Source organism: Aquarana catesbeiana, linkage group LG06 (genome assembly GCF_042186555.1).
Source record: "Aquarana catesbeiana isolate 2022-GZ linkage group LG06, ASM4218655v1, whole genome shotgun sequence".
Classification (NCBI taxonomy): Eukaryota; Metazoa; Chordata; class Amphibia; order Anura; family Ranidae; genus Aquarana; species Aquarana catesbeiana.
The window spans coordinates 17,571,399-17,598,163 of record NC_133329.1 but is presented as its reverse complement, the minus strand read 5'-3'; the positions used below and the strand labels follow the sequence as shown (position 1 = coordinate 17,598,163).

Sequence of the window (26,765 nt, the reverse complement as noted above, 5' to 3'; positions counted from 1 at the left end):
TGTCCATAATTTTGGAGGGTGCCTCGAGACTGTCCATCATATTGGAGGGTGCCTCGAGACTGTCCATAATTTTGGAGGGTGTCTCGACACTGTCCATAATTTTGGAGGGAGCTTCGAGCCTGTCCATCATATTGGAGGGTGCCTCGACACTGTCCATAATTTTGGAGGGTGCCTCGAGACTGTCCATCATATTGGAGGGTGCCTCGAGACTGTCCATAATTTTGGAGGGTGTCTCGACACTGTCCATAATTTTGGAGGGAGCTTCGAGCCTGTCCATCATATTGGAGGGTGCCTCGACACTGTCCATAATTTTGGAGGGTGCTTCAAGCCTGTCCATCATATTAGAGGGTGCCTCAAGACTGTCTATCATATTGGAGGGTGCCTCGAGACTGTCCATCATATTGGAGGGTGCCTCGAGACTGTCCATAATTTTGGAGGGTGCCTCCAGACTGTCCATCATTTTGGAGGGTGCCTCCAGACAGTCCATCATTTTGGAGGGTGCCTCCAGACAGTCCATCATATTGGAGGGTGCCTCGAGATCCTTAATTTTGGAGGGTGCTTTGACACTGTCCATAATTTTGGAGGGAGCTTCGAGACTTCCATAATTTTGGAGGGTGCTTCGAGAATGTCCATCATATTGGAGGGTGCCTTGAAACTGTCCATAATTTTAAAGGGTGGCTTGAGATTGTCCATAATTTTAAAGGGTGCCTGCCTCGAGACAGTCCATCATTTTGGAGAGTGCCTCGAAACGGTCAATAATTGTAAAGGGTACCTTGACTGAAAATAGGTTGAGAAACGCTGCACTAGATGACATCTCAAATAAAGTTAGGCCCCTTTCACACGGGCTGACTCCATTTTGATCAGCAGGGTATCTGTCTGCCAATGATCGGAGCGGAAGGGGCAGATGACAGGTCTGTGTCCGCTCAGTTTCTGTAGAACAGACACAGCCCACTCTTCTCTATGGGCGGCCGGGAGTAACCCGACTCTGCTGTCCATTCACACCTGACTACCCTCCGATCTGATCTGCCTAGGCGGAAGGTGAAGGATACACTTTCCTTCTTATTTTTACCGGATCGGGTTGAATGTAGGCAGGTGTAACCGGACACAAGTCTGTTTACACCCAGCGGTCCATAGAGGTGAATGGACCATCAGATCAAGTCCACCTAAAACACTGACAGGTGTTCATGATCAGACCCTTCCTGTGAAAGGGGCCTAAAAAATTTAACAAAAAATGGAGCAGTGCGATGAACTGAGAGACAACACAATGCCAGCACAGTAGGAGGATTTGGATTTAGGGGGTATTCTGTTGATTACACTGATATAAGGAGGGGCTCTGATGGAGACCCTGAAGTAAGAGGGGACTCTAATGGGGATTCTGATGTAAGAGGGACTCTGATGGGGAAACCTAATGATAGGGGGGCTCTAAAAGGGGCTCTAAGGTAAAGTGTACTATGACGAAGACCTTGCTATAAAGGGGCACTCTGATAGGGGCTCTGAGGTAAAGGGGACACTGATATAAGGGGGGGACTCTGTTTTGGAACCTTGTATAAGGGGAGACTCTGATGGGAATCCTGATATAAGAGGGGACTCTAATAAGGAGCTTTACATAAAGATGGACTTTGATGGGAACCCTAATGAAAGGAGGGGCACTGATGGGAACCCTGATATAAAGTGGGATGCTTCAAAGGGCTTGGAGGTAAAGGGGACCCTAATGTAAGGGGGGGGGACTCTGATGGGGGCTCTGATGTAAAGGGGACTCTGATAGAGACCCTGGTGTAAGGGGGGGCTCCGATGCAGTCCCTAATGTAGGGGGAAATCTGATACGGACCCTGATGTAAGGAGGACTCTGATACGGACCCTGATGTAAGGAGGACTCTGATGGGGACCTTGATGTAAGTAGGGGCTCTGATGCAGTCCCTGATTTAGGGGAGATTCTCATGGGGACCCTGATTTTGGGGGACTCTGATGGGGACCCTGATGTAGGGGGGACTCTGATGGAGACCCTGATGTAGGGGGGACTCTGATGGGGATCCTGATGTAGCGAAGAGTCTGATGGGGACCCTGGTGTAGGGAGGAGTCTGATGTGGTCCCTGATGTAGCGAGGAGTCTGATGGGGACCCTGATGTAGCAAGGAATCTGATATGGACCCTGATGTAGTGAGGAGTCTGATATGGACCCTGATGTAGCGAGAAGTCTGATGGGGACCCTGATGTAGCGAGGAGTCTGATATGGACCCTGATGTAGCGAGGAGTCTGATATGGACCCTGATGTAGCGAGGAGTCTGATGGGGACCCTGATGTAGCGAGGAGTCTGATATGGACCCTGATGTAGCGAGGAGTCTGATATGGACCCTGACGTAGCAAGGAGTCTGATGGGGACCCTGATGTAGCGAGGAGTCTGATGGGGACCCTGATGTAGCGAGGAGTCTGATGGGGACCCTGATGTAGCGAGGAGTCTGATGGGGACCCTGATGTAGCGAGGAGTCTGATGTGGACCCTGATTTAGCGAGGAGTCTGATATGGACTCTGATGTAGGGAAGAGTCTGATGTGGATTCTGATGTAGGGAGGAGTCTGATGGGGATCCTGATGTAGCAAGGAGTCTGATGTGGATCCTGACGTAGCGAGGAGTCTGATGGGGACCCTGATGTAGGGAGAAGTCTGATGGGGACCCTGATGTAGGGAGGAGTCTGATGGGGACCCTGATGTAGGGGGACTCTGATAAGAACTCTAAAGTAAAGGGGACTTTGGTGACAAAGTTGCAGAGTGAATGTATTTTTGTTCAACCTTCTTTATGGTTTCCGGCTTATTTATGTAGTACTTGGGTGGTAACCAGCCTGGGTAATTGTTAGGGCGATCCACTGACTTTTGCCCTAAACCTGAGTTTGGTGCACCTCTCTCTTCTGTCACTAGGTGGCATTGCTGCCTGTGGCATTGGAATGACAAGGGCATAGTGAATTCGGGTTAGGAGTGGATAGGTTGTCTCAGCCAATTGGCAGGAGTCTCCTCTGCCCCTTGGCCTGCTGGGAGAGCCTATTTATTTATCAGGTGATCAGGGTTCTGTGCCACCCGAGTGGATGTCCGGGTGGACGTGTGTTGTATTTCTCCCGGTTGCTAGGCCAGAAGCCTGAGGCCTATCCGGGAGAACCTGGCTGCTAGGCTGTCTGAGGCCCATCTAGGACTATGAGAAGCAGCGCAGGGTTGGGGCTTCAGGTCGGGAGCCTAACCAAGTTGCAGAGGTTCAGCTGGACGGGGGAACCGAATGTTGCCAGAGGTGAAGGAGAATCAGTTGCCATAAGGGACAACCACTCCTGTTACCAGAGGCAAGAGAGGATCAAGGCCAGAGGTAAAGGGGAAACAGTTGCCACCAAGGGACAACCACGCCTGTTATCAGAGGCCAGTGCATGGAGTCTGAAGAAGTACCAGAGCAGCCTTTTTCACTAGCTGGGGACGGTGAAGAAGTGGGAAAGCTTCAGCAAAGTCAAGCCAGGGACCCAGCGGGTAGCGTGGGTGAAGCTTGAGTATACAGCGGGTTAGCTGTGGAAGAGCTCAGGGATCCAGTGGTGGCTGAGATCTTGGAAGTCTAGTGAGAGACCGGGAGCTCAGAGAGAAGATCTACACTGGGATATTGTGAGATGTGAGAGAAGATCTATAACGGGTTACTGTAAGTTACGTGTGTAGATCTATAGTTCAGTTGCCATAGGAGACAGCAGTTCTATAAAATACAGTGTGCTGCATCCAGCTTAAAGGTCCTCCACCTGTATAGCTGTCTTCCTATTACTATTTTTGGTCTACGGAGTCTGCCCATTACCATTGCATCTGCCTTAGGGTGTTCTTGCCCTAACCCTCTCTCCACCAGTTCTTGTTAGGAGACAATAAAATCTCTTTTGTTGCATTCAAAAAGTGACTGGCGCCCATGTTTCCAACTTGCATTACACCCACCATACCCAGTGTCCTGCATCCTGAAGAGGAATGTCAGTTCTCCCTGGCTCTGGGGGGTCACCATTAAGCCCTTAGATCAGGCTTTCTCAACCTTTTTAACCCTAGAGGAACCCCAAAAATAATTTTCATGTCTCAAGGAACCCTTACTAAAACCAATTCATCAGGGCTCAATAGGAACAATGCTTCTTATATTGGTGGTCAATAGAAAGAATGTCCACCTTAAAGTGGTGCTCAGAATGCCACCCTTAAAGACAGCTAAAAAGATATTTGGTGTCATGCTGCTGGGCTTTGCTAAGAGGTGCTGAACCTTCAACTCTGTAGGCATCATCAAATAGGTGGTTCATCAGCCATAGCTTAAGGAACCCTTAGCAACCTCTGGAGGAACCCTGGTTGAGCATGGCTGCCCTAGATGTTGGGGAGACTGCTACATTCTAATTTATCTTCTTTATTTTCCTGAAGTTCTCTCTCTTTACACTGATAAAACCCCCTTCTGTTTAATGAACCGTATTAATTCATTCATTCATTTACATTCTCTTCATTCATCTATAAAACGGATGTTTTCTTGGCACATGGATATTTGTATACAATGTGGCCCCCCGTACTGAAATGACTGGAGACCCCTGATGTCAGATAATGGAAATCCACGCTGAGAGTGAATGTCTTCTACTCCTTTAGTCAATCAGCCCCTCTGACTCTGGAAGACCCCCGAATATCAGAGGCGGGACGCGGCAAACACACCACAGTCTATTGATCATTCCACGGTGGAGGGCGCTCTGATCCAGGAGGGGGGGGGGTCACTCGGGGACAATCATAAGGACGTCACGAGGGTCCAGAGTACATAACACACAACGGGTGACCCTCATCAGACCGGAAAGACAATTATCAGCCTGAGACGAGTGCATGCATGATGATCCGCGTTCTTCCTGTCACCCTCCCAAACACTCCGCTCCGGATTTTTACTTTCACTGAAGATTGACTCTTTGCACTCCGCTATACCCCCTTCCATAGTTCTATCCAGCCTGTGTATCAACTCTGTAATTCTTGGTTCACATACATTGCAATGCATGTTTAAGCCGGCCAACTGCGTCAAAGATCTTTGCATCTGAGCACAGACAGCTCTCCATTTCCTCCTCTGCTGCCTCCCATCCCTGTCACCCCTCCCCCATCTCTTGTTCTCCCTTACCCCTCCTCCATAGCTGTATATCTCTGTGTCCCCTCCTCCAGCAGTCTCTGATCTGGAAGCACATGGTCTAGGTGAGCGATTGTATGAATTGTACAGGAACTCTACAAATGGAGCCTGCACTCTGTGTGCTGCTCTCGGTGCAGAGTGATCGGTGGCAGGCAGGGTGCCCAGTGATCGGTGCCAGGCAGGGTGCCCAGTGATCGGTGCCAGGCAGGGTGCCCAGTGATCGGTACCAGGCAGGGTGTCCAGTGATCAGTGCCAGGCAGGGTGCCCATCCAGGAAGGTACAGGGTGACTGTGATACAAACTCTGCAGCATAACCTCTGCCAGTGCTTAGTTCCTGGCTGCAGCTTTGTATCTCTCCTCTGCTGCTGATCATTGAGGTTGATTTTACTAAAGCTGGAGAAAATCCGGCTCACTTCTGCATAGAAACCAATCAGCTTCCAGGTCTTATTGCCAAAGCTTAATGGAACAAGCTGAAGTTAGAAGCTGATTGGCTCCCATGCACAGCTGCACCAGATTCTGAGTGCTATAGTTTTAGTAAATCTTCCCCCATTGTGATATGTTAGATAATTCTCTGGATTGCTGTGCTTTATTCACATCTGCAACTTTGTCTCTGCTCTGTGTCCATCCTGATTGTTGTTTTATAAATCTGAAACATACTTTATAATCTGTAACTTTGGATCTCCTTCTCCTGATCTCTATCTTAGAACTCTGAATTGTTGTGCTTTATTCTTCTCTGCAACTTTGTATCTCTGAACTGTTGCATTGTTTGTTTTGTAAACCTGGATCGTTGTGCTTTCTTATCTGTAACTTTTTTTGTATGTCTTCTCTGTTATTTTTTTTGTTTGTTTTGGTTTTTTGTTTTTATGTTGTGCTTTACACTGCAAGGCTCTCATGTAGGGACAAACAGAATTTTATGAACATAGATTGTACAATTATTCAGAGTGTACTATGCAATTCTTCACTGAGCACCCAGGATATCAGTGATCATTGTCTGTAGAGAGGAGGGAGTGGATTATTGTACAACATAGAAACACACACAAAATAAAGAAACTTCTGCTAACATTATAGCGTTGGGATGTATTAATGGGGCTGTGATGGGCTTTGGGAGCTGCGCTCAGTTCGGGGGATGCGACGGGCTTTGGAGGATGCATCGGGCTTTTGGGGATGCGATGGGCTTTGGGGGCTGCGCTCAGTTCTGGGGATGCGACGGGCTTTGGGGATGTGATGGGCTTTGGGGCCTGCGCTCAGTTCTGGGGATGCGATGGACTTTGGGGGGTGCAACGATCTTTGGGGGCTGTGATCGGTTCTGGGGATGCAATGGGCTTTGGTGGGCTGCGCTCAGTTCTGGCGATGCGATGGGCCTTGAGGGGCTGCGCTCAGTTTTGGGGATGCGATGGGCTTTGGGGGGCTGCGCTCGGTTCTGGGGATGCGATGGGCTTTGGGGGGCTGCGCTCGGTTCTGGGGATGCGATGGGCTTTGGGGGGCTGCGCTCGGTTCTGGGGATGCGATGGGCTTTGGGGGGCTGCGCTCGGTTCTGGGGATGCGATGGGCTTTGGGGGGGCTGCGTTCGGTTCTGGGGATGCGATGGGCTTTGGGGGGGCTGCGCTCGGTTCTGGGGATGCGATGGGCTTTGGGGGGGCTGCGCTCGGTTCTGGGGATGCGATGGGCTTTGGGGGGGCTGCGCTCGGTTCTGGGGATGCGATGGGCTTTGGGGGGCTGCGCTCGGTTCTGGGGATGCGATGGGCTTTGGGGGGCTGCGCTCGGTTCTGGGGATACGATGGGCTTTCGGGTCTGTGCGCGCTCTCCACAATGCAGGGAATCCCAGGACGTCATATGACGCCCACCCGGAGGGACAAAGGGTTCCTGCGGGCGTCATATGACAATACAGCACTAGGGAAGTGGTTAAACTGGCCACTCTGTATGTATTCCTGACAGGCTGCACAAGGAGCCCCGTATCTCCGGAACCATAGAGGATATGAGTATGAGGATATATAATAATAATTATTATTATTATTATTATTATTATTATTATTATCTTGTAAACCATAACAGTAACACAATTTTTGTTTTCTGAGTTGGTGGGTTCTTCTCCCTGCCCAGGTGCCCGTCCCCACTCCTCAGACAAGATGGTGGTCCTACACTTCTACTGCGCCCTCCAGGGCTCCGCCCACTCCCTGCGTCTGCCCGGAGCGGAGAATATCCGGAGCGTTCAGAGAGAGCTCTGCTACAACGTCAACTGGAGGGGTGAGTGACCCCCCCCCCCCCCCCCAGACTGGGGCTTGGTGTCTGAGCCAATCATAGTCCTGGAGAGGGCCACAGTCGGGCCACTGATGTGTCAAAGGATTGATGGATAATCGATAATCTTTATTACATAGACAAGGGAGGTGTCAGAGGCGGCATTTTATCCATATAACGTAGATGTAAACCCGATCGCCAAAACCTCCATAGAAGCTGCAATGCGTTCACTTTTTTTTGCAAAGGTCATTTTTTAATCTGCAGCCTTCCTTTAAAAATAATAATCCCTGGTGATCCCGCCATAGAGGTCCTTGTTCAGGCCCTTCCTGTTATAGGGTGACAACGCTCTGTCCCCATTTCCTAATTGTGCTTCCAGGTTGTCACCCTGTCACATGGGCTTCCGGTAGACATGTGCGGCTCGTTTCGTTCCAAATTCGGAATACGTTTTTGGTGTGCAAAGATTGAATGTATCCAAATCTCTGAATTACAATAGTAACGAATTTTAAACGAGTCCGAAATAACGAATTATCCAAATTCAAAGACAAATTGGGGGAAAATGTAAACAAATGAATTTGAAATGTAAACCTATTACTGATTTCCTTCAAAGACATTGTGAATTAGAATATCGCTGTTTTCCAAAAATTAGAATTTTGGAAAGAATGGCCTGGAATAAAGCCATCCTCCAATATTGGAATAGAAAAAAAAAGAATAGATTCTGCCCACTTTTTCCGGATCGCGTTATATAGATCACGCTATAGCCACATTCATTGTGGATGGCACCCCAAACGCGATAAAGAAACAGGCATTTTTGTCACATGACCAAAACGCAGAAAATTAAAAAAAAAAAAAAAAACACAAATTTTTTAAAAATATTTAAAAACACGCCAAATTCAGCTTCAAAAAAGGGTGCGCTTTTTTGGAGTGTAGGGCATCCCATTCAAATTACACTGTATTGTCTATTGATGATGATGATGATGTCATTTGAGTTGAAACAATATATCCATTATTATAGTCAATTCACTAGGAAAAAAAAAAAAAAAAAACATGGATTCTGATTGGTGGTTGTATTTCTCTGGCCATATTTAGTCGTTTATGATGTATTTACCGCCTCTCTAAAACGGCACAAGTTTTATTTCCCTTTTGCCTTACGTTAGTAGTCTTGTCTATCCCACAGAAAGGTATCTGTGTTTTTTTTTCTGTGCAGGTGAAGCCCCGCCTTCTAGCGAGGAGGCGGAGTCATTGCGTTGGCTCTTCAGCTGCCCCTTCGACCCCCAGAGCACTTCAGACGTGTCTTTCCTACACCCGGAACCGTCAGACCTGCTGGTGGAGATTGGACCGAGGTGAGCCTCAGACAGTATTTATTGCACCGTGAACATCCCAGGTCTCTCGAAGTTAAGCTCTTTGTTTGAATACCACTCAACCATGTGTTGAGCAACATTCAAACAAGAGTTTTAGGTTATAGAAAATAAAAATCCAATTCTATTTCCCTCTGTAGATTGCAGCCATTCTTTTCTAAAATTGTTCCAGGCAACCTTCTCCCTCCACCCATGGCTGTTGGACTTAGAATCCTTGTCCCCCTGCTCTTGTAACTGGTTTGTTGGCTCTGGAAGTTCAGATTGAAGGCAGCCTGTTGCATGTAATGTGTTGTGCTTCATAGTGACAGATTCTACCACTTTGTCATGTCTCTTAAAGGAACACACACAAACACACACTTGTGGTCACCTTTCCTCCTGCTCTGCTCCTCTGTTGGAGCTGGGAGTTCAAATCCTTTTGTAGGATCTGTGTCAGATGGCATCAGAGCTTACATGGTGTTGATGATGCCATTCCTTCCTCAGATTGTACACCACGTTGATGACGCTACCCCTTCCTCAGGTTGTACACGGTGTTGATGACACCACGCCTTCCTCAGGTTGTACACGGTGTTGATGACACCACCCCTTCCTCAGGTTGTACATGGTGTTGATGACGCCCCCCCTTCCTCAGGGTGTACACGGTGTTGATGACGCCACGCCTTCCTCAGGTTGTACATGGTGTTGATAACACCACGCCTTCCTCAGGGTGTACACGGTGTTGATGACACCACGCCTTCCTCAGGTTGTGCACGGTGTTGATGACACCACCCCTTCCTCAGGTTGTGCACGGTGTTGATGACACCACCCCTTCCTCAGGTTGTGCACGGTGTTGATGACACCACCCCTTCCTCAGGTTGTGCACGGTGTTGATGACACCACCCCTTCCTCAGGTTGTGCACGGTGTTGATGACACCACCCCTTCCTCAGGTTGTGCACGGTGTTGATGACACCACCCCTTCCTCAGAGCTTACACTGCGTTTATGACACCACCCCTTCCTCACATGGAAGTGTTTGGGTCAGTGGTGGCCCGTCCATAGGGGGCGCACGAGCGCCGCCCCCCCCCCCCCCCCCCCTCCAGGCAGTCACAAATAAAAATAATTTTTTTTTAAAATGGCCCTTTAAAAAAAAAAAAAATAAAATAATGAAAAAAAGGTCCTTACGTGCACTGTGTTCAGGCGCCGGACACCGTGTACTATGGGAAGTGCCACGTCTATTCAATCACGAGATTGCAGATGAGGCGCATAATTTGTGAGCTTTTGTCCCGCCTTGCGGCGCATTCCAAAGTGCCGGGCAGCTTCCGCCCGTAGTATGTGTTACTACAGCCAGGTGGTTTGATTGACATCCGAGTTAGATGTCACTTCCGGTTTTCTCTCTCCCATTGCGCCCGAGTGGAGAAAGTATGAGGAGCGGACTCCTCCACCGCCGCTGCCAGTGCCCACTGAAAGAGATACAGCAGGAGGAGAGGACACCACAGCAAGGTAAGTCCCGGTCCAGACCTACCGCAGAGAACGGGGGGGGGGGGGGCTGCATTTGATGGAGCACAGTGAGGTTGCATTTGATGGGGCACAGTGAGGCTGGGTTTGGGTTTTTTTTTTTTTCAAAACTTTTGTTTGTTTGCGCCCCCCGATTTTGAGCACCAGCTGCCACTAGTTTGGGTATTGCATACCCCAAAATACCAGGTATTATGTGATGGTTCTAATAAAGGCAGAGCATGTTGGGTGGGACTAAAGAGGACTCTGCTACTCTGGCCTGAATGGACAATATAACACCAACTAATAAAGGCTTGCTGTGAGACCGGAAATCTCCCAAGCAGGAATAAAGCCAACAGTAAAAACCTAATGGAGGGGGGGGTTCTAACCTTCCCTAGTTCATTTCAGTGGTAATGAAGTTCAGTTCCTCTATTCACTCTTCTTTCAATGTCGCCATCCTCTACAGGCTGAACTTCTCCACCGCCTCCTCCACCAACGCCGTCTCCATCTGCCGCTCCATTGGACTGACCGTTGTGGACAGGATAGAATGCTCCAAGAGATTCCTGATAAAGGTAGGAAGGGGGTTCAGGGGATCACTAAACCCAAAAGAGGCTGACTGGGGGTTCAACAGCAGGTTATTGGGAGCTAATGTGAGCATGTTGGGTGGTTAGGAATTCTGCCTTGCAGTACTGGGGTTCTTGGTTCAAATCTAAACCAGGAACACTAGCTGCATGGAGTCTGCTCTCCTTGTCCTTGTGTGGGTTTCCTACCAAGCTTCAAAGGCATGCTGGTCAGCTAGTTGGTGTACCTGTAATAAATAAGTCAGTAAAAGAAGAGCACCCGTACTTCTTCTATAGGCGGCCCTTGTCTTTAAACCTCAGTCCTTTGCCCCCTGGCCGCTGAATGTAATCAACCCTTCTTCTGGGTGTATTCAACGCCTGCTCCCCCCTGGTGCATGCTGTGGTACTTTCCACCAGGCCATGGGTCCTGTAGTGACAAAGAAACCAGCAGGAGGAGCAGATATTCACACACCTAACCTGATCCTGCCTGACCCGGGAGCCACATTTGCCACTGAAAAGGTAAGTATTGATGATTTTCTATAGGGACAAGGTTATTTTTACCATAAAGGTATAGATTAATGAGGGAGAATATTGTATGACATGCTGCTATTGGCTTCCCATCAACCTTTGCCCTGCCTAAAATGACCAAATGTACCATACAATGACAGTCCAACAAAAAGAACCTGCTCTACCACATCACCTGGAAGACTGGGAACAGGTGATCTGTTCCAAACATCTTTGGATTGTAGCAATAATCCTCTAATATAATTAAGCTAGCTACTCTGTAACATCTATTGTATCAAATCTTTTTTGCCTACATGGCAGGATACATAAGTAACACTCTTAACGCGTTTCGTCCAAAGCTTTATTCTATAGTGGGGCTTTAGGGTTTTACTGCTGTATCCTGCCATGTAGACAATAAAGAATTGATGTAATAGATGTTACTGAGTAGCTGTCTTCATTATATTAGAGGATTATTGCTACGTACCATACAATGGGTGGTAATTTTGTTCTACACCCCCAGTGAAGTTTGGGTTCCTGCTTGTCCTGTGTGCCACTCTCAGCCACTCATACACTTTTTTTTTAAGTTTCAGAGAGGGCTGGAGGAGAGCGAGAAGCAGAAGCTTGTTGCGTCGCTGTACGATCGCATGACGGAATGTGTGTATCCAGATCCGGTGAAGAGCTTTAAGATCTCGGTGCGTCCAGAGCAGGTTTATGAGGTGGATGTGATCAGGTGTGGACGGACAGCACTGGAGCAGGCAAACAGTCAGCTGGGTATGTGAGCCCCATAATGGAAGGATTCTCCCTGGATTAGATTTCTGGAATGTTTCCCTGAGTCCCATATACATTCTCTCCATCCATCTGCAGGTTTGGCGTTTGATGCCTGGGATCTGGACTATTACACGGGGCTCTTCCAGCGTGTTGGCCGCAACCCCAGCAGCGTAGAGTGCTTTGATCTGGCTCAGTCCAATAGGTCAGTGATACTTGTGTGTTAATTGGGTGGCAGGATGAAGAGTGACTGTGCAGTTCAGTGAATGGGAATAACTGCAAAGCGTGTTTGTTTTTACTCCATTGAGGAGGAACATGGCTGAACATCACCTGCTACTTCTATTAAATCATTTCTAGGGCTGCGGGATGTTTCCCGTGTTTGACTGATTTGTATACTAGTGACTGAGTAATCATATGATCTATATCCCTCCTCCCTCTCCTTTTCATTTTCCCTGTCTCACTCTCTTCTCTCCTTCCACTTTTTTTTTCTACCTCTTTTCTCTCCTCCTCCTCCTTTTTTTCTCATCTCCCTTCTCCTCCTCTACTTCTCCTTCTTCTCCTTCTCCTTTCTCCCTCCTCATCCCCCTCCTTGCTTTCTCTTTGCTTCTCTTCTCTCTGCTCCTTTTTTTTTTTTTTTTTTCTCTCCTCTCTGCTCATTCTTCTTCTGCTCTTCTTCTCTTTGCTCCCTTTCTCTTCTTTGCTCCCTTTCTCTTCTCTTTGCTCCCTTTCTCTTTTTTGCTCCCTTTCTCTTCTCTTCTTCTCTTTGCTCCCCTTTTCTCTTCTTCTTCTTTGCTCCCCTTTTCTCTTCTTCTCTTTGCTCCCCTTTTCTCTTCTTCTCTTTGCTCCCCTTTTTCTCTTCTTCTCTTTGCTCCCCTTTTCTTCTTCTTCTCCTTTTTTTTCTCCTCCTCCCTCTTTCTGTCTGTTCCATTCTCTCTCCAACTTTAATGTTGTGTGTGTTTTTGTTTTTTTGTTTTTTATTATATTTTTGTTTCTTTACCTTCTTCCTCCGCAGTGAGCACAGCCGACATTGGTTCTTCAAGGGTCGGTTGGTGATAGACGGCGAGGAGAAGGCTCACTCGCTGTTTGATCTGATCATGAAGACACAGGACACCAGTAACCCCAACAATGTCATCAAATTCTGTGATAACAGCAGGTAGGTGTGAAGAGGTTTGGTGCTGTACATTGCCATGTCTGAACCTTTTCGGATACAATTATCTTGTCATGCTTATGTGAGAAATGAATTGCATACATTTTATAAGATGCTCGGCCTTTTTATCTACCCAGTGCCATCCAGGGAAGAGAGGTGAAAAGTCTGATTCCTGATGACCCGTTACGTGCCAGCCGCTATCACCTGCACAGCTCCACCCGACACCTCATCTTCACTGCTGAGACCCACAATTTCCCCACAGGTGAGACCCACACGTGATTTGGACCCTGTACTAACCTGTCATGAGGCAAAGGGTTATGTGGCAAGTCAATGCTTCTGCACCATCCTATTGTTAGACTGAGGTTCTAACCTGAGACATGTATGTCTCTCCCCATCATGAGAATGAGGGTCATGAAACTTGTATGTCCCTCTCTATTATAGGACTGAGGGTCATGTGACATGTCTGTGCCTGTGTTTTTATAAGTCTAAGGGTCACGTGACTTCCCCTCTCTTTCAGGTGTAGCTCCATTCAGTGGTGCCACCACGGGCACAGGCGGGCGTATTAGGGATGTGCAGTGCACAGGGAAGGGTGCTCATGTCATAGCAGGCACTGCTGGATACTGCTTCGGCAACTTGCACATTCCAGGTAAGTTGGCTGTATATGACCAATCTTCTACCCTTGCATGGCTGTCTTGTTCTTTGCTCACTGATTATATGCCCACCTCCACCCAGGTTACCCCCTTCCTTGGGAGGAAGACTCCTTTCAGTACCCAATCCAGTTTGCCCGGCCCCTAGAGGTGGCCATTGAAGCCAGCAATGGAGCCTCTGATTATGGCAACAAGTTTGGAGAGCCGGTGCTAGCAGGTGAGATATGTTCAGTGCATTTTATCCTGTACAGAAATAATCACTGGTGGTGAGCTACATTTACCCTTTTGTGACCTATCCACAGGGTTTGCCCGTTCCTTCGGCCTACGCTTGCCCTCTGGAGAGAGAAGGGAGTGGGTGAAACCCATCATGTTCAGCGCTGGCATTGGTTCCATGGAGGACATTCACCAGAAGAAGGAGATGCCGGAGCCAGGTAAGGGATCTGATGTGAAGAGCAGGTCAAATGTTTATCTTTAAGAGCTAACTTTTATGGGGGGAAAACGGTGTAAGCATAAATGTCTAATTAGTATAAACTTCTTTTGGCAAACAAAGGAGCAGCCACCAATTGATCTGTTATTGACTGCAGCATTTCCATGGCTCAATGTCCCAAATATCCTGTATTTATTGTTCGTTCCTGTAGGAATGCATGTAGTGAAGATTGGAGGTCCGGTGTACAGGATTGGTGTAGGAGGTGGAGCGGCCTCCTCCATTCAGGTAAGGATAGTCTCTGGAGCCAGGCTGTATTGGTTTTGAGGAGTAGTTCATGAGAAGATGGAGAACGCACATTATTCTTCACCAACCTCCAGGTTCAGGGAGACAACGCCAGCGATTTGGACTTTGGTGCAGTTCAGCGAGGCGATGCAGAGATGGAGCAGAAGATGAATCGGGCAGTTCGGGCATGCGTGGAGAGAGGAGAGAAGAATCCCGTCTGCAGTATTCATGACCAGGGTGCAGGAGGGAATGGTGAGGACCTGGATCTTCTCCCTGTTATTTCTGTTAGTTAAACCTCCCATCCTGACTCACTTGATCCACTCCGCAGGTAACGTCCTGAAAGAGCTCAGCGAACCTGAAGGAGCTATCATCTACACCAAAACCTTCCAGGTAGGTGCAGTGACCGTCCCTTACTAAACCCACCTACCTTCCTATACCCAGATCATTCCTTTTGCCCCTTAACCTGGCTTCAGAAATCAATCACTGTCCCTTACTTACTAATCCTACTAACCAACCTACCTTCCTTCCATTCCCCGAGTCCTTCTTATGCCTTTTTAACCTTGGTTTACAAGTACCAGTAACTGTACCTTTCCTATTCCCCCCCCCCCCCCCCCCCAATCTTCCCAAACCCGAGTCCTTCTTTTACCCCTTACCCTGGTGGCAGGAACGGGTGTTTGTCCCTTACTCCCCCTACCTACCTTCCCATACCTTATGCCTTTTTACCTTTATCTGCAGGCACTAGTAACTGTACCTTTTCTTATCCTCCCAATCTTCCCATACCCAAGTCCTTCTTTCACACCCCTTACCCTAGTGGCAGGAATTAGTGATTGTCTCTTACTTATTCCCCTTCTCTTCCCATACCTGAGTCCTTCCTTTGCCCCTTACCTTGGCTCCAGAAACCAATGATTGCCCCTTATACCATATTCCTCCCCATAACTTCTGCTGCCCTTACCCTGGCTGCAGGCTGCAGGAACCACTCATTTACGTATCCCACTTACCTTTCCTTCCCTGAGGCCTTTTTTCTTACCTTTTCTTCATGCTTTGAAACTGATTGCATTTCACGTGCTACTAGGTCGACTTCTGTAAACTGGAATCTGTGTTGCTTATATAAGCCGTAATTGAATACAGCCCAGGATTTTCAGGCTTTATGTATTGATACATCCAAAAAAATGACCATACATTATAAATGGGCAAGACAGTTGCAGCCAGTAGTTTTGTTTATACACACTTATGGAAGGCACTGTGACAGCTGCAGCCAGCAGGCTTGTTTGTAAACCATGTGGAAGGCCCTGAAGGTCTAGGTTGGAGAATCTTCTAGAATTAGTGGGAGGAGGTTAGGAGGAGCTCCCTTGAATATTTATGGAGCTTCAGCCAATCTTCAGCAGTGGGCTGGCCGGGGGCCTGAGATCACTCCATAAATAGACATGGGCCAAGCCAGTTGGGTGGAAGATGGAGATACAGTGTTCAGAAAGAGAGTGTTGGTTGCCCTCAAGGTTACCCCCTAGTCTGGTGGTTGTGGGGGGGGGGGGCGGTGTCCTGCCCTGGGCTGGGGCTCGGGTGCCGGAAGGAGGAGACTAACAAGGGGAGAGACTGCCACATGTAGCCAGTCTCCCTGAAGACCGTGATTTGCTTAAGTCTTCATTCCTTTCCTGAGAGTCAGCTGGGTGGGCTGGTGAGAGTTAGCTTAGAGGGCTAGTGACAGGGGCAGCTGAGCGGGGATCAGTGGCCACAGTGGAAGCTGTTTCACTATTTTTGGTTCACATAACCAGGTGCTACGCGTTCCTGCCTGTAAAGGGCCATTGCTAAAATCTGACTGGGAGCCAGTGAGTCAGCTGAATCAAGCAAGTGTGTGCAGGAGGCAAGAGAAGAAGACTGTATATAGGAAGATGTCCCTGAAGTTTTGCTGTAACACTTGCTGAAGTCGAGTGGGCATCCCATAACTTTCCATCTCTATTTAAGTTATTAGCCCTCAATAAATAACAAAAATCAAAGTCGGACTGTTCTCTGACTCTGGAGTGCTTGTGAAGATTGCCCCATGGGAGTAGGGGATCCGATTTCATCAGCAGTCCACACGGGGGGGGGGGGGGGTATGCTAAATTGCATTTGCAGCTGGTGAGAGGGACTAGCAGGGAATGTGCCATTCTGATACACCCAGAGACTTCATAGAGCAGTAGCGGACATCGGCGGTCTTTTAATTTATCCTAGTGACGGGGTTGCTTCATTTTGATGACTTTGCCATATGTTCTATATGATCTGTTTCTCCCCTCTCTTTGCAGTTGGGTGATCCCACCCTCAGTGTCCTTGAGATTTGGGGTGCGGAGTACCAGGAATCCAATGCCTTACTCCTCCGCCCAGATGACGCGGATTTCCTGCGTTTGGTGTGTCGCAGGGAGAGATCCCCTGTAGACTTTGTGGGGAAGATCACTGGAGATGGCAGGGTAAGTACCTACCTCACCACAGTGCTGGCTGTACCTACTTCAGAAGCACAATCGCTGATTGTTCTCCCTTTTGCAACCGTGCAGATCGTTTTGGTGAACGGAAGCGAGGCAGATCCGAAACCCGATCACAGTGACCGAAATTCTGTGCCGGTGGACCTGGAACTGGAGTGGGTGCTGGGCAAAATGCCTCGTAAGGTGCAGACTATCCCCACTCACTGTAGTGTGTAAATGTATAACTATCTGTTTGCAGACATACGTGCCCTGATCAGATTGTTCATATTAGGCTGTTTAGAGACATAATGACTAAAAGTAGCAAAAAGTAAGAGCTTACCTTTTTTAAACCAGTTAAAAAGTCGATACACAGTTGACTACAGGAGGTTGGACACTAAACAAATGTTTCTTCCATCTTGGCGTACGTCCACATTATTTTGCTTGGTGTCTACAAGAGGACTTGGATTTCCTGATTTGTGGTATGCTGACAAGGATTGGCCACACACAGAAGCTTCAATTAGCATTTTTTTGTCCTTGCAACCAGATACTGAATTTTCTTTAGAATGATGTTTGTAGGTTTCTGTTTTTGAGGAAAGCTCAGTGGAGTTCCCGTTTTTCAACCTGTGTTTCTCTTTTATATTTCAGGAGTTTGTGTTAAACCGAATTTCACCTGAACTCCGACCCTTGGCACTCCCAGAGGGTCTCACCGTGAGACAAGCCCTGGAACGGGTTCTCCGACTCCCGTCCGTGGCCAGCAAGAGATATCTGACCAATAAGGTGACTGCCTCCTTTAGAGGTCCCCTCTGATTTGGATATGTGGTCAGTAGTTCCTATGTACTGTTTTTTTCACACTGTCTCCATCTGCAGGTGGATCGTTCTGTCACCGGCCTCGTGGCTCAGCAGCAGTGCGTGGGTCCCCTCCACACCCCATTGGCTGATGTGGCGGTGGTTGCGCTGTCCTACACTGACACTGTGGGAGGAGCCACAGCCATTGGAGAGCAGCCAATAAAAGGTCTTCTGAACCCAGTGGCTGGGGCCCGAATGGCAGTGGGGGAGGCGCTGACCAATCTTGTGTTTGCTCTCATCACTGATTTGAGGGTAATTTCCCAATTCTGTATATTCTGTTTTTACACGGACAATGGAAATACACGGCACTCTTCCAATAATCTTCTAACAATCCTACACAGGATGTAAAATGCAGCGGGAACTGGATGTGGGCGGCCAAGCTGCCAGGAGAGGGCGCCGCCCTGTATGACGCCTGCGTGGCCATGTGTGATGTGATGGCACAGCTTGGCATAGCTGTGGATGGAGGGAAGGATTCCCTCAGCATGGCGGCCAGAGTTGGCTCAGAAACTGTGAAGGCTCCAGGTAGGTTCAAAGATAGAATGGCCCCTGTCCTGTTTTTTTTGTTCTACTGTATATATGTATCTAATAAATCCTCCTCTCTAATCACTTGTCTTATTTTCAGGGTCCCTGGTGATCTCGGTGTATGCCGTGTGTCCGGATATTACTGCCACCATCACCCCGGACCTGAAGAACTCAGGAATGGGCGGTAAGTCTAGACATCTAGTTGCTTCTGTTTGTCAACCTAGAGCTTAACAAGCTGAGTTATTCGTGCTCCAGGCAAGGAATATACAAGGTGTTTACCAGGTTTTAAACATTGACCTCACTCCCTGACTCTTCTGTGCTGGTCACCTGACAAAATGCAGAAGCATTGGTCATGCAATCTCTACGGAAGGGCATTCGATTCCAGATACAGGCATGGACTGAGCTGTGTTCCCACAAGCGCATTTATCTGAACATCATCGTACAAGTGCTTTTGGGCTTAGGCATGTGACTGGCATCATTCTCCACCCCCCCCCACAAAAAATAATTGTTTTATTGTTGGTCAGTAGCAGGCTTAGGCTGTAACAAGAACAAAAACCCTCATCATTGTTGGTCATTGGTTTACTAACCTGAGCTCAGACTGCTTTGCTGCTGCCTCTCTACTTTTCGGGTAGTATATGCAGTTTCTGGCTACTTTTATTGACGGGAACTGGAGCGTAGAGAGGGTTCAAGCACTCGGCACACCTCAGTATGTCTTCAATAGACCAAGTGGTGGTACCCAGTCCAGGCTGCCCCAGCTTTAAAAAGTGTATTTGCATCATACTTGGTATACAGCATGACTTATACTTGGGTCTTCGTGAGAATTTTCCTCTTCTCTTGACTTGGTTATTTCGGTGACTATTTTGTTATAATTACTTTTTTATTTTTGCATTCTGGTTCCAGGCATCCTCTTGTACGTCCCTGTTAGCCCCGGTCGGCACCGGTTGGGTGGTAGTGCCTTAGCCCAGTGCTATTCACAGCTGGGAGAACAATCCCCAGATCTGGATGACCCCCAGACACTGGTGTCCTGCTTCCAGGTCACTCAGAAGCTTCTTAGAGGTGAGTTTTCTACCATTTTACTTTCTCCATAGTCGCCCTATTGTACAGAGCACATACCTTTTTCTACTGTATATCAGATTTTCAGTGTATTGCATTTACCTTGTTCTCGGAATATCTGGCCTTTACTTGGTGGTTTCTTCCACAGTTCTCCTCCCAACACTCTTTTCTCTTGTTCTCAGATCGCCTCCTGAGTGCTGGACATGATGTCAGTGATGGCGGTCTCATCACGTGTCTCCTGGAGATGGCGTTTGCTGGGAACTGTGGATTGGATGTTGAATTCTCCTGCCCAAGCATTAGCGGTAAGGAAGTGTTTCTCTGTGTACTCCACACATCTTGTGTAACATTAATTGAACGATTCTGCAGATTCTTCTGCTGGCTTCAGTGTCCCTGAACCGTGCCAGGATGTGTAGTCCTCACCCCCCGTGCCCTGGTCCTCTCTTACTAGTTTGGTGGCTGAGCTTCCATCTCTGTCTAATCATATAGTTCTCTATTCCTTGCATGTTCTCCAGTCTGTCACATGGACTTCATGGGTTTGATCTCTTGGGTTCTCAGGAGTGTCTTTATGCCATTTTATGCCAGTCACTAATATTAACCTACCTAGCTCATCTTTCCTTGTTTCTCTCCAGCTCTGGACCTGCTATTCGCAGAGGAATTGGGGTTGGTACTGGAAGTCCCAGAGGCAGAACATAAGCGGATTATAGAGCAATACCAAGCATCTGGACTGCAGTGTGTAAAGATTGGACGCACCCATGGGAGAGGACCCACTTCCATTGTAAGTCTCCTGGGAGGGAAACGGGCTCATTGATCATCCAATGGTTTTAAAGCTGAACTCAGGCCAGGATAAATACTATGCTTCTGTTTTTTAAATTGTGGTCTTCCTTTCCACCGTGTTCTTCCACTTTTCTAGAGTGTATTTTGTGGAGGCCGTGTGACTGCTTAGTCCCAACTCCTTTCTACAAGGCTGGGAGAGAAGATTGGAAGAGATGCCTGGCAGCTTCTGCCTATTGCACAAATCCAAGAAGATTTATCTTCAAGGAAAACCTCACACATGTTCCAGGCCTGTAGGTGTGGATACAAGATCTTACGACCTCCTCCTACATGTGGTTGACTGAAGGGAGCAGTGACCTTTTGTGGTGCTTTCTGTGGATGTGTGCAATCTCTTCAGCGCTTGGGTCCTGACCGCAGCCATTGGGTGGGAGAAAATGTAACAGCTACTGTAGTTTGCACAGCTCTGACTGCCTCAAGCTCAGCCCGCATATATGCCCACCATCATGCATTTTCAATTGAAGAAAATGTAGGCTTTAGTAGTTGATTGGAATGCAAACCCTCATCATTGTTGGTCACTGTCAGTGGTTTACTTACCTGAGCTCACACTGCTTTGCTGCTGCCTCTCTACCTTGCGGGTGGTATAAGCAATTTCTGGCTACTTTCATTGAGGGGAGCTAGAGCATGTTCAAGCACTCAGCACACCTCAGCATGTCTTCAATGGACCAAGTGGTGGTACCCAGTCCAGGCTGCCCCGGCTTTAAAAACTGTATTTGCATGACGCTTGGTATACAATTGGTAACCAATTGATGTGGTGATCCAGCGCAGATCTGTCCTAGTGTGGACGCTGTGCCTCTTCCTCTGATATGGGAGATACAGGACGTTGATGCATGGCGTGCCTGCAATCTCAAGTCTGAAGACAGCTGCATGCCCACATCCAGCCCTCCACAGCTTGAGGGACAGGAGGTATTGGCAAGGGATGTCCATCACCCTTGTATCCACACCTACAGGCCTGGAACATGTGTGGGGTTTCATTGAAGATAAAGTCTTCTTGGATTTGTGCAATAGGTAGAAGCTGCCAAGCATCTCTTGCAATCTTCTCTCCAAGCCTTGTAGAGAGGAGTTGGGACCAAGCAGTCACGCGGCCTCCACAAAATGCACTTTATTGCCTTCTTTTTTTAATAAATGTAGAGCTTATATGGTATCCAGTGTCTTTGTTTTAATAGATTTGCATCTGTATACACTTTTGACCATTTGTACCTTGACGTTGATGGGTTTTTATTCAGTTCAAATGGGTTTTGCATTTCCATACAAGTCTGAGGATGCAAAATGCACTTGAACCAGGTCAAAAGGAGGTCAACTGTAGGCCAAATGCACCTGTCAATGAAGTCTAAATGATCACTGAGACCTTCGTTACCGTTCTGAGGTCATGCCACTTAGAGTGCACCACCCATGGCTGGTTTATTTTCTTTTTCGGCATTTGTTTTCTCTCCTATATAAATCGGCGCATGAATAAAGCTGCGCAATGCTGTACTAGAAGGGTAAAATCAACATTATTGTTCTAGCTTATCATAACACTCCACATCAGCACCTCATACAAATTAATTTTGTCCCCTATTGGGGCCTAATCATATGTTTCTACCATTAAAGTGGGTGTAAACTCCCATGCATGACTTTTACCTAATGGGTAAGCCTTCAGTAGGGCTTGCCTATAGGTAAAGTAAATTATCTCCTAAACGTGCACAGTTTAGGAGATATTTACTTTTGATGCAGCCGGTGACGTCGCTAGCGCATGCGCTCTGAAGGAACGGCATGCCATGTTCTTTTGCTCTGAACAGCGGCTCCCGCACGCATGCGCTGGAGTGATGTCATCGCAACTCCGGCCACTCACACAGCCGGAGTCAGCGAACAAGGAAGAAAGGCCGGGTAAAGATTGAAGCACCTTCAGCAGTAACAGTGCGCCGCCTGAGGGCTTCGTTCTAAGGTAAATTTCACATAATGTGCTAGTATGCGATGCATACTAGCACAATTTTGGTTTTACCCTGCAGGATTGAAGATAAAAAAAAAACAGCGGTTTACCACCACTTTAAGCCCCAGTAAGGGGTGAAACGTGTCCTAAAAAGGTGCTGGTGCTGATTTTATCTCTCTAGTACAGCAGTGCGTGGCTTCTTTTTATACACTGGCTGATGCCATTGACACATAACCTACAAAGGCCCTTTCCATGGTAAATGTTGTCTACCTGCAGATATAGTTCTCTTACTTGTTGAATGGTAATGATGAGTTTTTTTTTTAAATTGTACAATTCTGGTAAATGATTATCATTTTCCCAGGTCAGAGTTTGCGTGAATGGGGAGGAAGTGCTTCGGGATGAGGTGGGGAGGCTGAGGGCCATGTGGGAAGAGACGAGCTTCCAACTGGAGCGCCTGCAAGCCAATCCCAGCTATGTGTCTCAAGAAGAGGCGGGACTCATCCGACGAGAAGGACCCAAGTATCAGCTGACCTTTAACCCCAGTGAAAAGCCCCCTCTTCTGGCTGAAGCTGGTATGTGCATGGGGACGAAACGACCCATTTATTTGGATTCTGCATTGTCTACATGTGCTGTTTATCTTCACAGGTTTCACCCAGCCGAGGGTGGCTGTTGTGCGTGAAGAGGGCAGTAATGGCGACAGAGAAATGGCGGCAGCACTTTTGATGGCTGGGTTTGAGGTAATGGCCAGGTCCAATCAGAAGCAGGGCATTCTGTGTCTCCTGAGACTCCAATCTCTCATTGTCCTTCTCTCATTTCCAGGTGTGGGATGTCACCATGGAGGATCTTCTATCTGGAGGATGCACACTTGACATCTTCCGGGGTGTGGTGTTTGTTGGAGGGTTCAGCTATGCTGACGTTCTGGGCTCTGCGAAAGGTAAATGGCCACCTGAAATTTTGCAACATGCTGAGTTATTCGAAGGGGAATGTGGGGTAAATCTCTAGGTGTAGGAAGGCCCTGAAGCTGACGGGTCAGGCATATAGAGTCCACCAATTTTATTCCAACCACACTAGTGGAGTTGTACCAGCACAAGTCTGCATGTTAACATTTCTGATATGTTTCCATTATACAGCAACCGTATCACTTTTTGGAAAAGCTCCACCTTTTTCATTAAAGTGCCATCCTTAAGCTCCAGTCAATGACCTTGCCTAGGCAGAGATGATGTCATCAGCATCTGCCCCCCCAAGTTTAGAAGAGTAGCAAAGGCAATTTATGCTTGTGCCACTCTTTAATTCCCCCATAGAGTGTTAAAGTATCAACTTGTTTCTTCTGACTCCAGTGAAGTTGATGATTTTAGAAAGGCTTGGAGCACGTACAATATCATTGAATTCCTCTGTTCCAGGCTGGGCAGCTTCTGTGAAGTTCAATGCCGCTGTTCGCGAGCAGTTTGAAGCCTTCCGCCGTCGATCAGACACGTTCAGTCTGGGAATCTGCAATGGCTGCCAGCTTATGGCTCTCCTAGGCTGGGTTGGTGCTGAGAACCCAACAGATGCAGGTGGGTAAAACCAGGACTCCGGAGAACTTTTTTTGTCCTGGGTTACAGCAGATCTCTGTCCCTCTGTCCTCGTATTACATCATATTATAAGGTTAAATGTGTCTTTCATGCTCTCAGTTCACATTCCCTTTCCATCCAGCAGGGCAGGGCCCCAAACAAGGCGTACTACTCAGCCACAACAACTCTGGACGATTCGAGTCCCGTTTTGTTACCGTGAAAATTGAAGAGAGTCCATCTATCCTGCTACAGGGGATGTCCGGCTCATCGCTGGGGGTCTGGGTGGCTCATGGAGAAGGTAAAAACTTTTTGCATTGTGTCAAGTTAAGAAGGGATGCGAGGTGCTCTAGTGGGTATAATGGGTGCTCTGATGGAGTATTAGTATGGTGTATAAGTAGCTTTGCCTTTTTAATATAGGTCGCTCTGGTATGGTATTGATGGGGGTACAGATAGCTTTGCCTGTAATATAAGTCGCTGTGGTATGGTATTGCTGGGGTATAGGTTACTGTGGTGGAGTATTGATTGGGTCAAGGTAGCTCTGTTGGGTATTGGTTGCTCTGGAGGAGTATAGGCTGTTCTGCTGGGCTACTGGTTGTGTTTTTAGGTAGCTCTGGGGGTGGTATAGGTTATTCCATTATAGTATTGGTCACGGTGGAAGAGTATATGTTGCCCTGCAGACTTTGGAGCTTTTCATATCCTGCCAGCCAATCCAAGATCATTATTGGGCACTTGGGTTCTTTGATGGCAGGCATTGCTACAAAGGGCTTTCCAGTCTTCCTGCATGTGCAGTGTGTGTGTGTGTGATGGACTTGGTCTCCTGATTCCAAAGGAGTGTGTGTGGAATGGGTTATGTGGAGGACTCAAAGGGGGATGAAGTCCCTGAGAGGGCAGCTTCTTAGGCCAGCTCACTACGTGTGGAGGGCGCCGAGGTTTCAGTACCCCCTAGTTCTGGTCCCTGGCCCAGATGATATTAATCATGCTTGTATAATCTGCCCTGATGTCCAAAACTCTTGCTTATAGTGTCCTCCACATATAATGAAACTCTAGTACCTGGAGTCCACTGGAGTATACGTCTCACTTGACTTTCTTTCCCTTCCTCCAGGTCTGATGAGGTTCCAGTCTCACGCGGTTCTGGACCATGTGACTTCCCACCACCTGGCTGCTGTCCGCTTTGTTGATGACCAGGGCCTGCCCACGGAAGAGTACCCCATGAATCCCAATGGCTCTCCACTGGGCATTGCCGGACTCTGCTCTGAGGATGGACGCCACCTCGCCATGATGCCTCACCCAGAACGCTGCGTCCTGACCTGGCAGTGGCCCTGGATGCCAGAAGATTGGCACCGGTCGCTTACTGTCTCACCATGGTTGCGGCTGTTTGAGAATGGATACAGGTGGTGCCTGAAAAACACTGTGAACAATGTGTAGGCTCAGGGAGCTACATGATACCAAACAACTCTGTTTTATTTCTCGCAGGTTAGACTTTTCCACCATGTTTGCACTAGAGACTAATGCAGTGTATCACTGACCTCTACACATTCCATCATCGACTCCTCTAGTGTTACCATGTCTGCCTTGAAGGCCTTGGGTTCTCTGTTTGAATACAGGACACTATCTGCATGGAATGTATACATGCACTTTCTTGGGTTTCTTCTAGGTACTCAAGTTTCCTTCCACACTCCAAAAACATGTCGACAGACCTAAAGGGCTCCTGTCTAAATGGGCCCGTTTGTGTGTGTGATGGGGATCTTAATTTGTAAGCTCCTTGGGGACAGGGACCAATGTGAAGGGCGGTTTATGTTGTTGGCGCTATATACAGTAAATACCTGTAATAAATAGGACTGCTGCTTTTTAATGTTTGCCCCCTTGGCTTACTGAACTTTAAATCGGTGTTGTGTGTCTGGTCCGCCCAAAATGACGTTTCAGTTCTAGGTGGAGTCTGATGGGCTGAATTACTGACTGGCTTCTTGTGTCACTCCTGGTGACCTATCCCTATCCCAACCACAGCTCTTGGAGATGTTCTTGTGTAGCCTATGTTCTTAATGCAGAATTAATATAAAAATTCAGCAGGACCTTGGTACCCCTCCCCCGTAAAGTCCCTACCAGATGTGCAGAGTCAGGAACTCCATGCAAACATCTTACCAATAAAGCTCTTGAGAGCAAAATCCTTTGATCAGGGGTCTCCAAACTTTCTAAACCAGGGGTCTCAAACTGATGGCCCTCCAGCTGTTGCAAAACTACAAGTTCCATGAGGCATTGCAAGGCAATGGCTCCCACAGGCAGGCATGATGGGGCTTTGAGTTTTGCACCAGCTGGAGGGCTGCCAGTTTGAGACCCCTGTTCTAAACAGAGGGCCAGTTTACTGTCCTTCAGAATTTAGTTGGGGGGGTGGGGGAGGGCAGGACTGTGGCCAGAAGAAGTAGAAATTTTCCTGCCGTCAGCAGGAAGAATGGTGCCCCATCTTTGGTGTGAGGAATATTGTCCCATGTTGTCAGTGGCAGGAATTACAGTATACCCAAATTTTATATATATATATATATATATATATATATATATATATATATATATATATATATATATATATATATATATATATATATATATATATATATTTATATATATATGTGTGTGCCACAATGGTTGGTTAAAGGCAAGCAAAGGCCTGCAGTTTGGAGACCAATGCCTTTGATCAGGGTTCTCCAAACTTCGGCCCTTTGCTTGACTTTTATCCAACTCTTGGGGCACTTTTGCTCCCACTGACACCAATGATGGGGCACTATTCCTCCCACTGACACCAATGATGGGGCACTATTCCTCCCACTAATGCCAACAATGGGGTACTATTCCTCCCACTGATATCAGAAATGAGGAACGAATTCCTCGCAATGACTCCAATAATGGGCCACTATTCCTTCCACTGACTCCAATGAATAGTGTGCGTTTTTTTTTTTTTTTGTTTTTTTTTTTTTAATCCTAGTGACCACCAAGCCTATGACATTGTTTACTCCCACCGATGCCAGGGCATTTTCTACTATGATCTAAAGTCTGGCCTCCCGAAAGTTTTTAAAAGGCAGTAAACTGGCCCTTTTTGTTTAGAAAGTTTGGAGACCCCTGCC

The 26,765-nt window shown here is 47.7% G+C and overlaps 1 protein-coding gene across 4 annotated transcripts; it reads left to right on the top strand.

Annotated features, from left to right (window-relative positions):
- The first annotated feature begins 4,883 nt into the window (after positions 1 to 4,883).
- On the top strand, positions 4,884 to 25,504 carry PFAS (phosphoribosylformylglycinamidine synthase). Of its 4 annotated transcripts, none has more exons than XM_073635400.1 (29): positions 4,884 to 5,193; positions 7,228 to 7,371; positions 8,567 to 8,702; positions 10,650 to 10,755; positions 11,838 to 12,018; positions 12,112 to 12,217; positions 13,025 to 13,165; positions 13,297 to 13,421; positions 13,677 to 13,805; positions 13,892 to 14,023; positions 14,109 to 14,237; positions 14,445 to 14,518; positions 14,611 to 14,767; positions 14,844 to 14,905; positions 16,792 to 16,953; positions 17,038 to 17,148; positions 17,590 to 17,721; positions 17,812 to 18,042; positions 18,132 to 18,312; positions 18,413 to 18,496; positions 19,213 to 19,368; positions 19,548 to 19,667; positions 19,995 to 20,140; positions 22,464 to 22,674; positions 22,748 to 22,839; positions 22,922 to 23,036; positions 23,503 to 23,655; positions 23,795 to 23,950; positions 24,755 to 25,504. In XM_073635400.1, exons 2-29 carry the CDS (start codon positions 7,254 to 7,256, stop codon positions 25,075 to 25,077), a joined length of 3,969 nt encoding a protein of 1,322 aa, XP_073491501.1. In that variant the 5' UTR covers positions 4,884 to 5,193; positions 7,228 to 7,253; the 3' UTR covers positions 25,078 to 25,504. The 4 variants fall into 4 exon arrangements, with proteins under 4 accessions (XP_073491501.1, XP_073491497.1, XP_073491499.1 ...); XM_073635396.1 differs by having other exon boundaries at positions 4,888 to 5,193; positions 11,832 to 12,018; XM_073635398.1 differs by having other exon boundaries at positions 4,890 to 5,193; positions 11,832 to 12,018; positions 23,798 to 23,950.
- The last annotated feature ends 1,261 nt before the right edge of the window (positions 25,505 to 26,765 follow it).

Excerpts from the sequence above, each read along its gene's own strand:
- PFAS (XM_073635396.1), top strand. The coding sequence starts at position 7,254 with ATGGTGGTCCTACACTTCTACTGCGCCCTCCAGGGCTCCGCCCACTCC. Across the intron at positions 13,166-13,296 it reads AAATTCTGTGATAACAGCAG|TGCCATCCAGGGAAGAGAGG; the intron begins GTAGGTGTGAAG and ends TTATCTACCCAG. Across the intron at positions 17,149-17,589 it reads TGGGCAAAATGCCTCGTAAG|GAGTTTGTGTTAAACCGAAT; the intron begins GTGCAGACTATC and ends TTTATATTTCAG.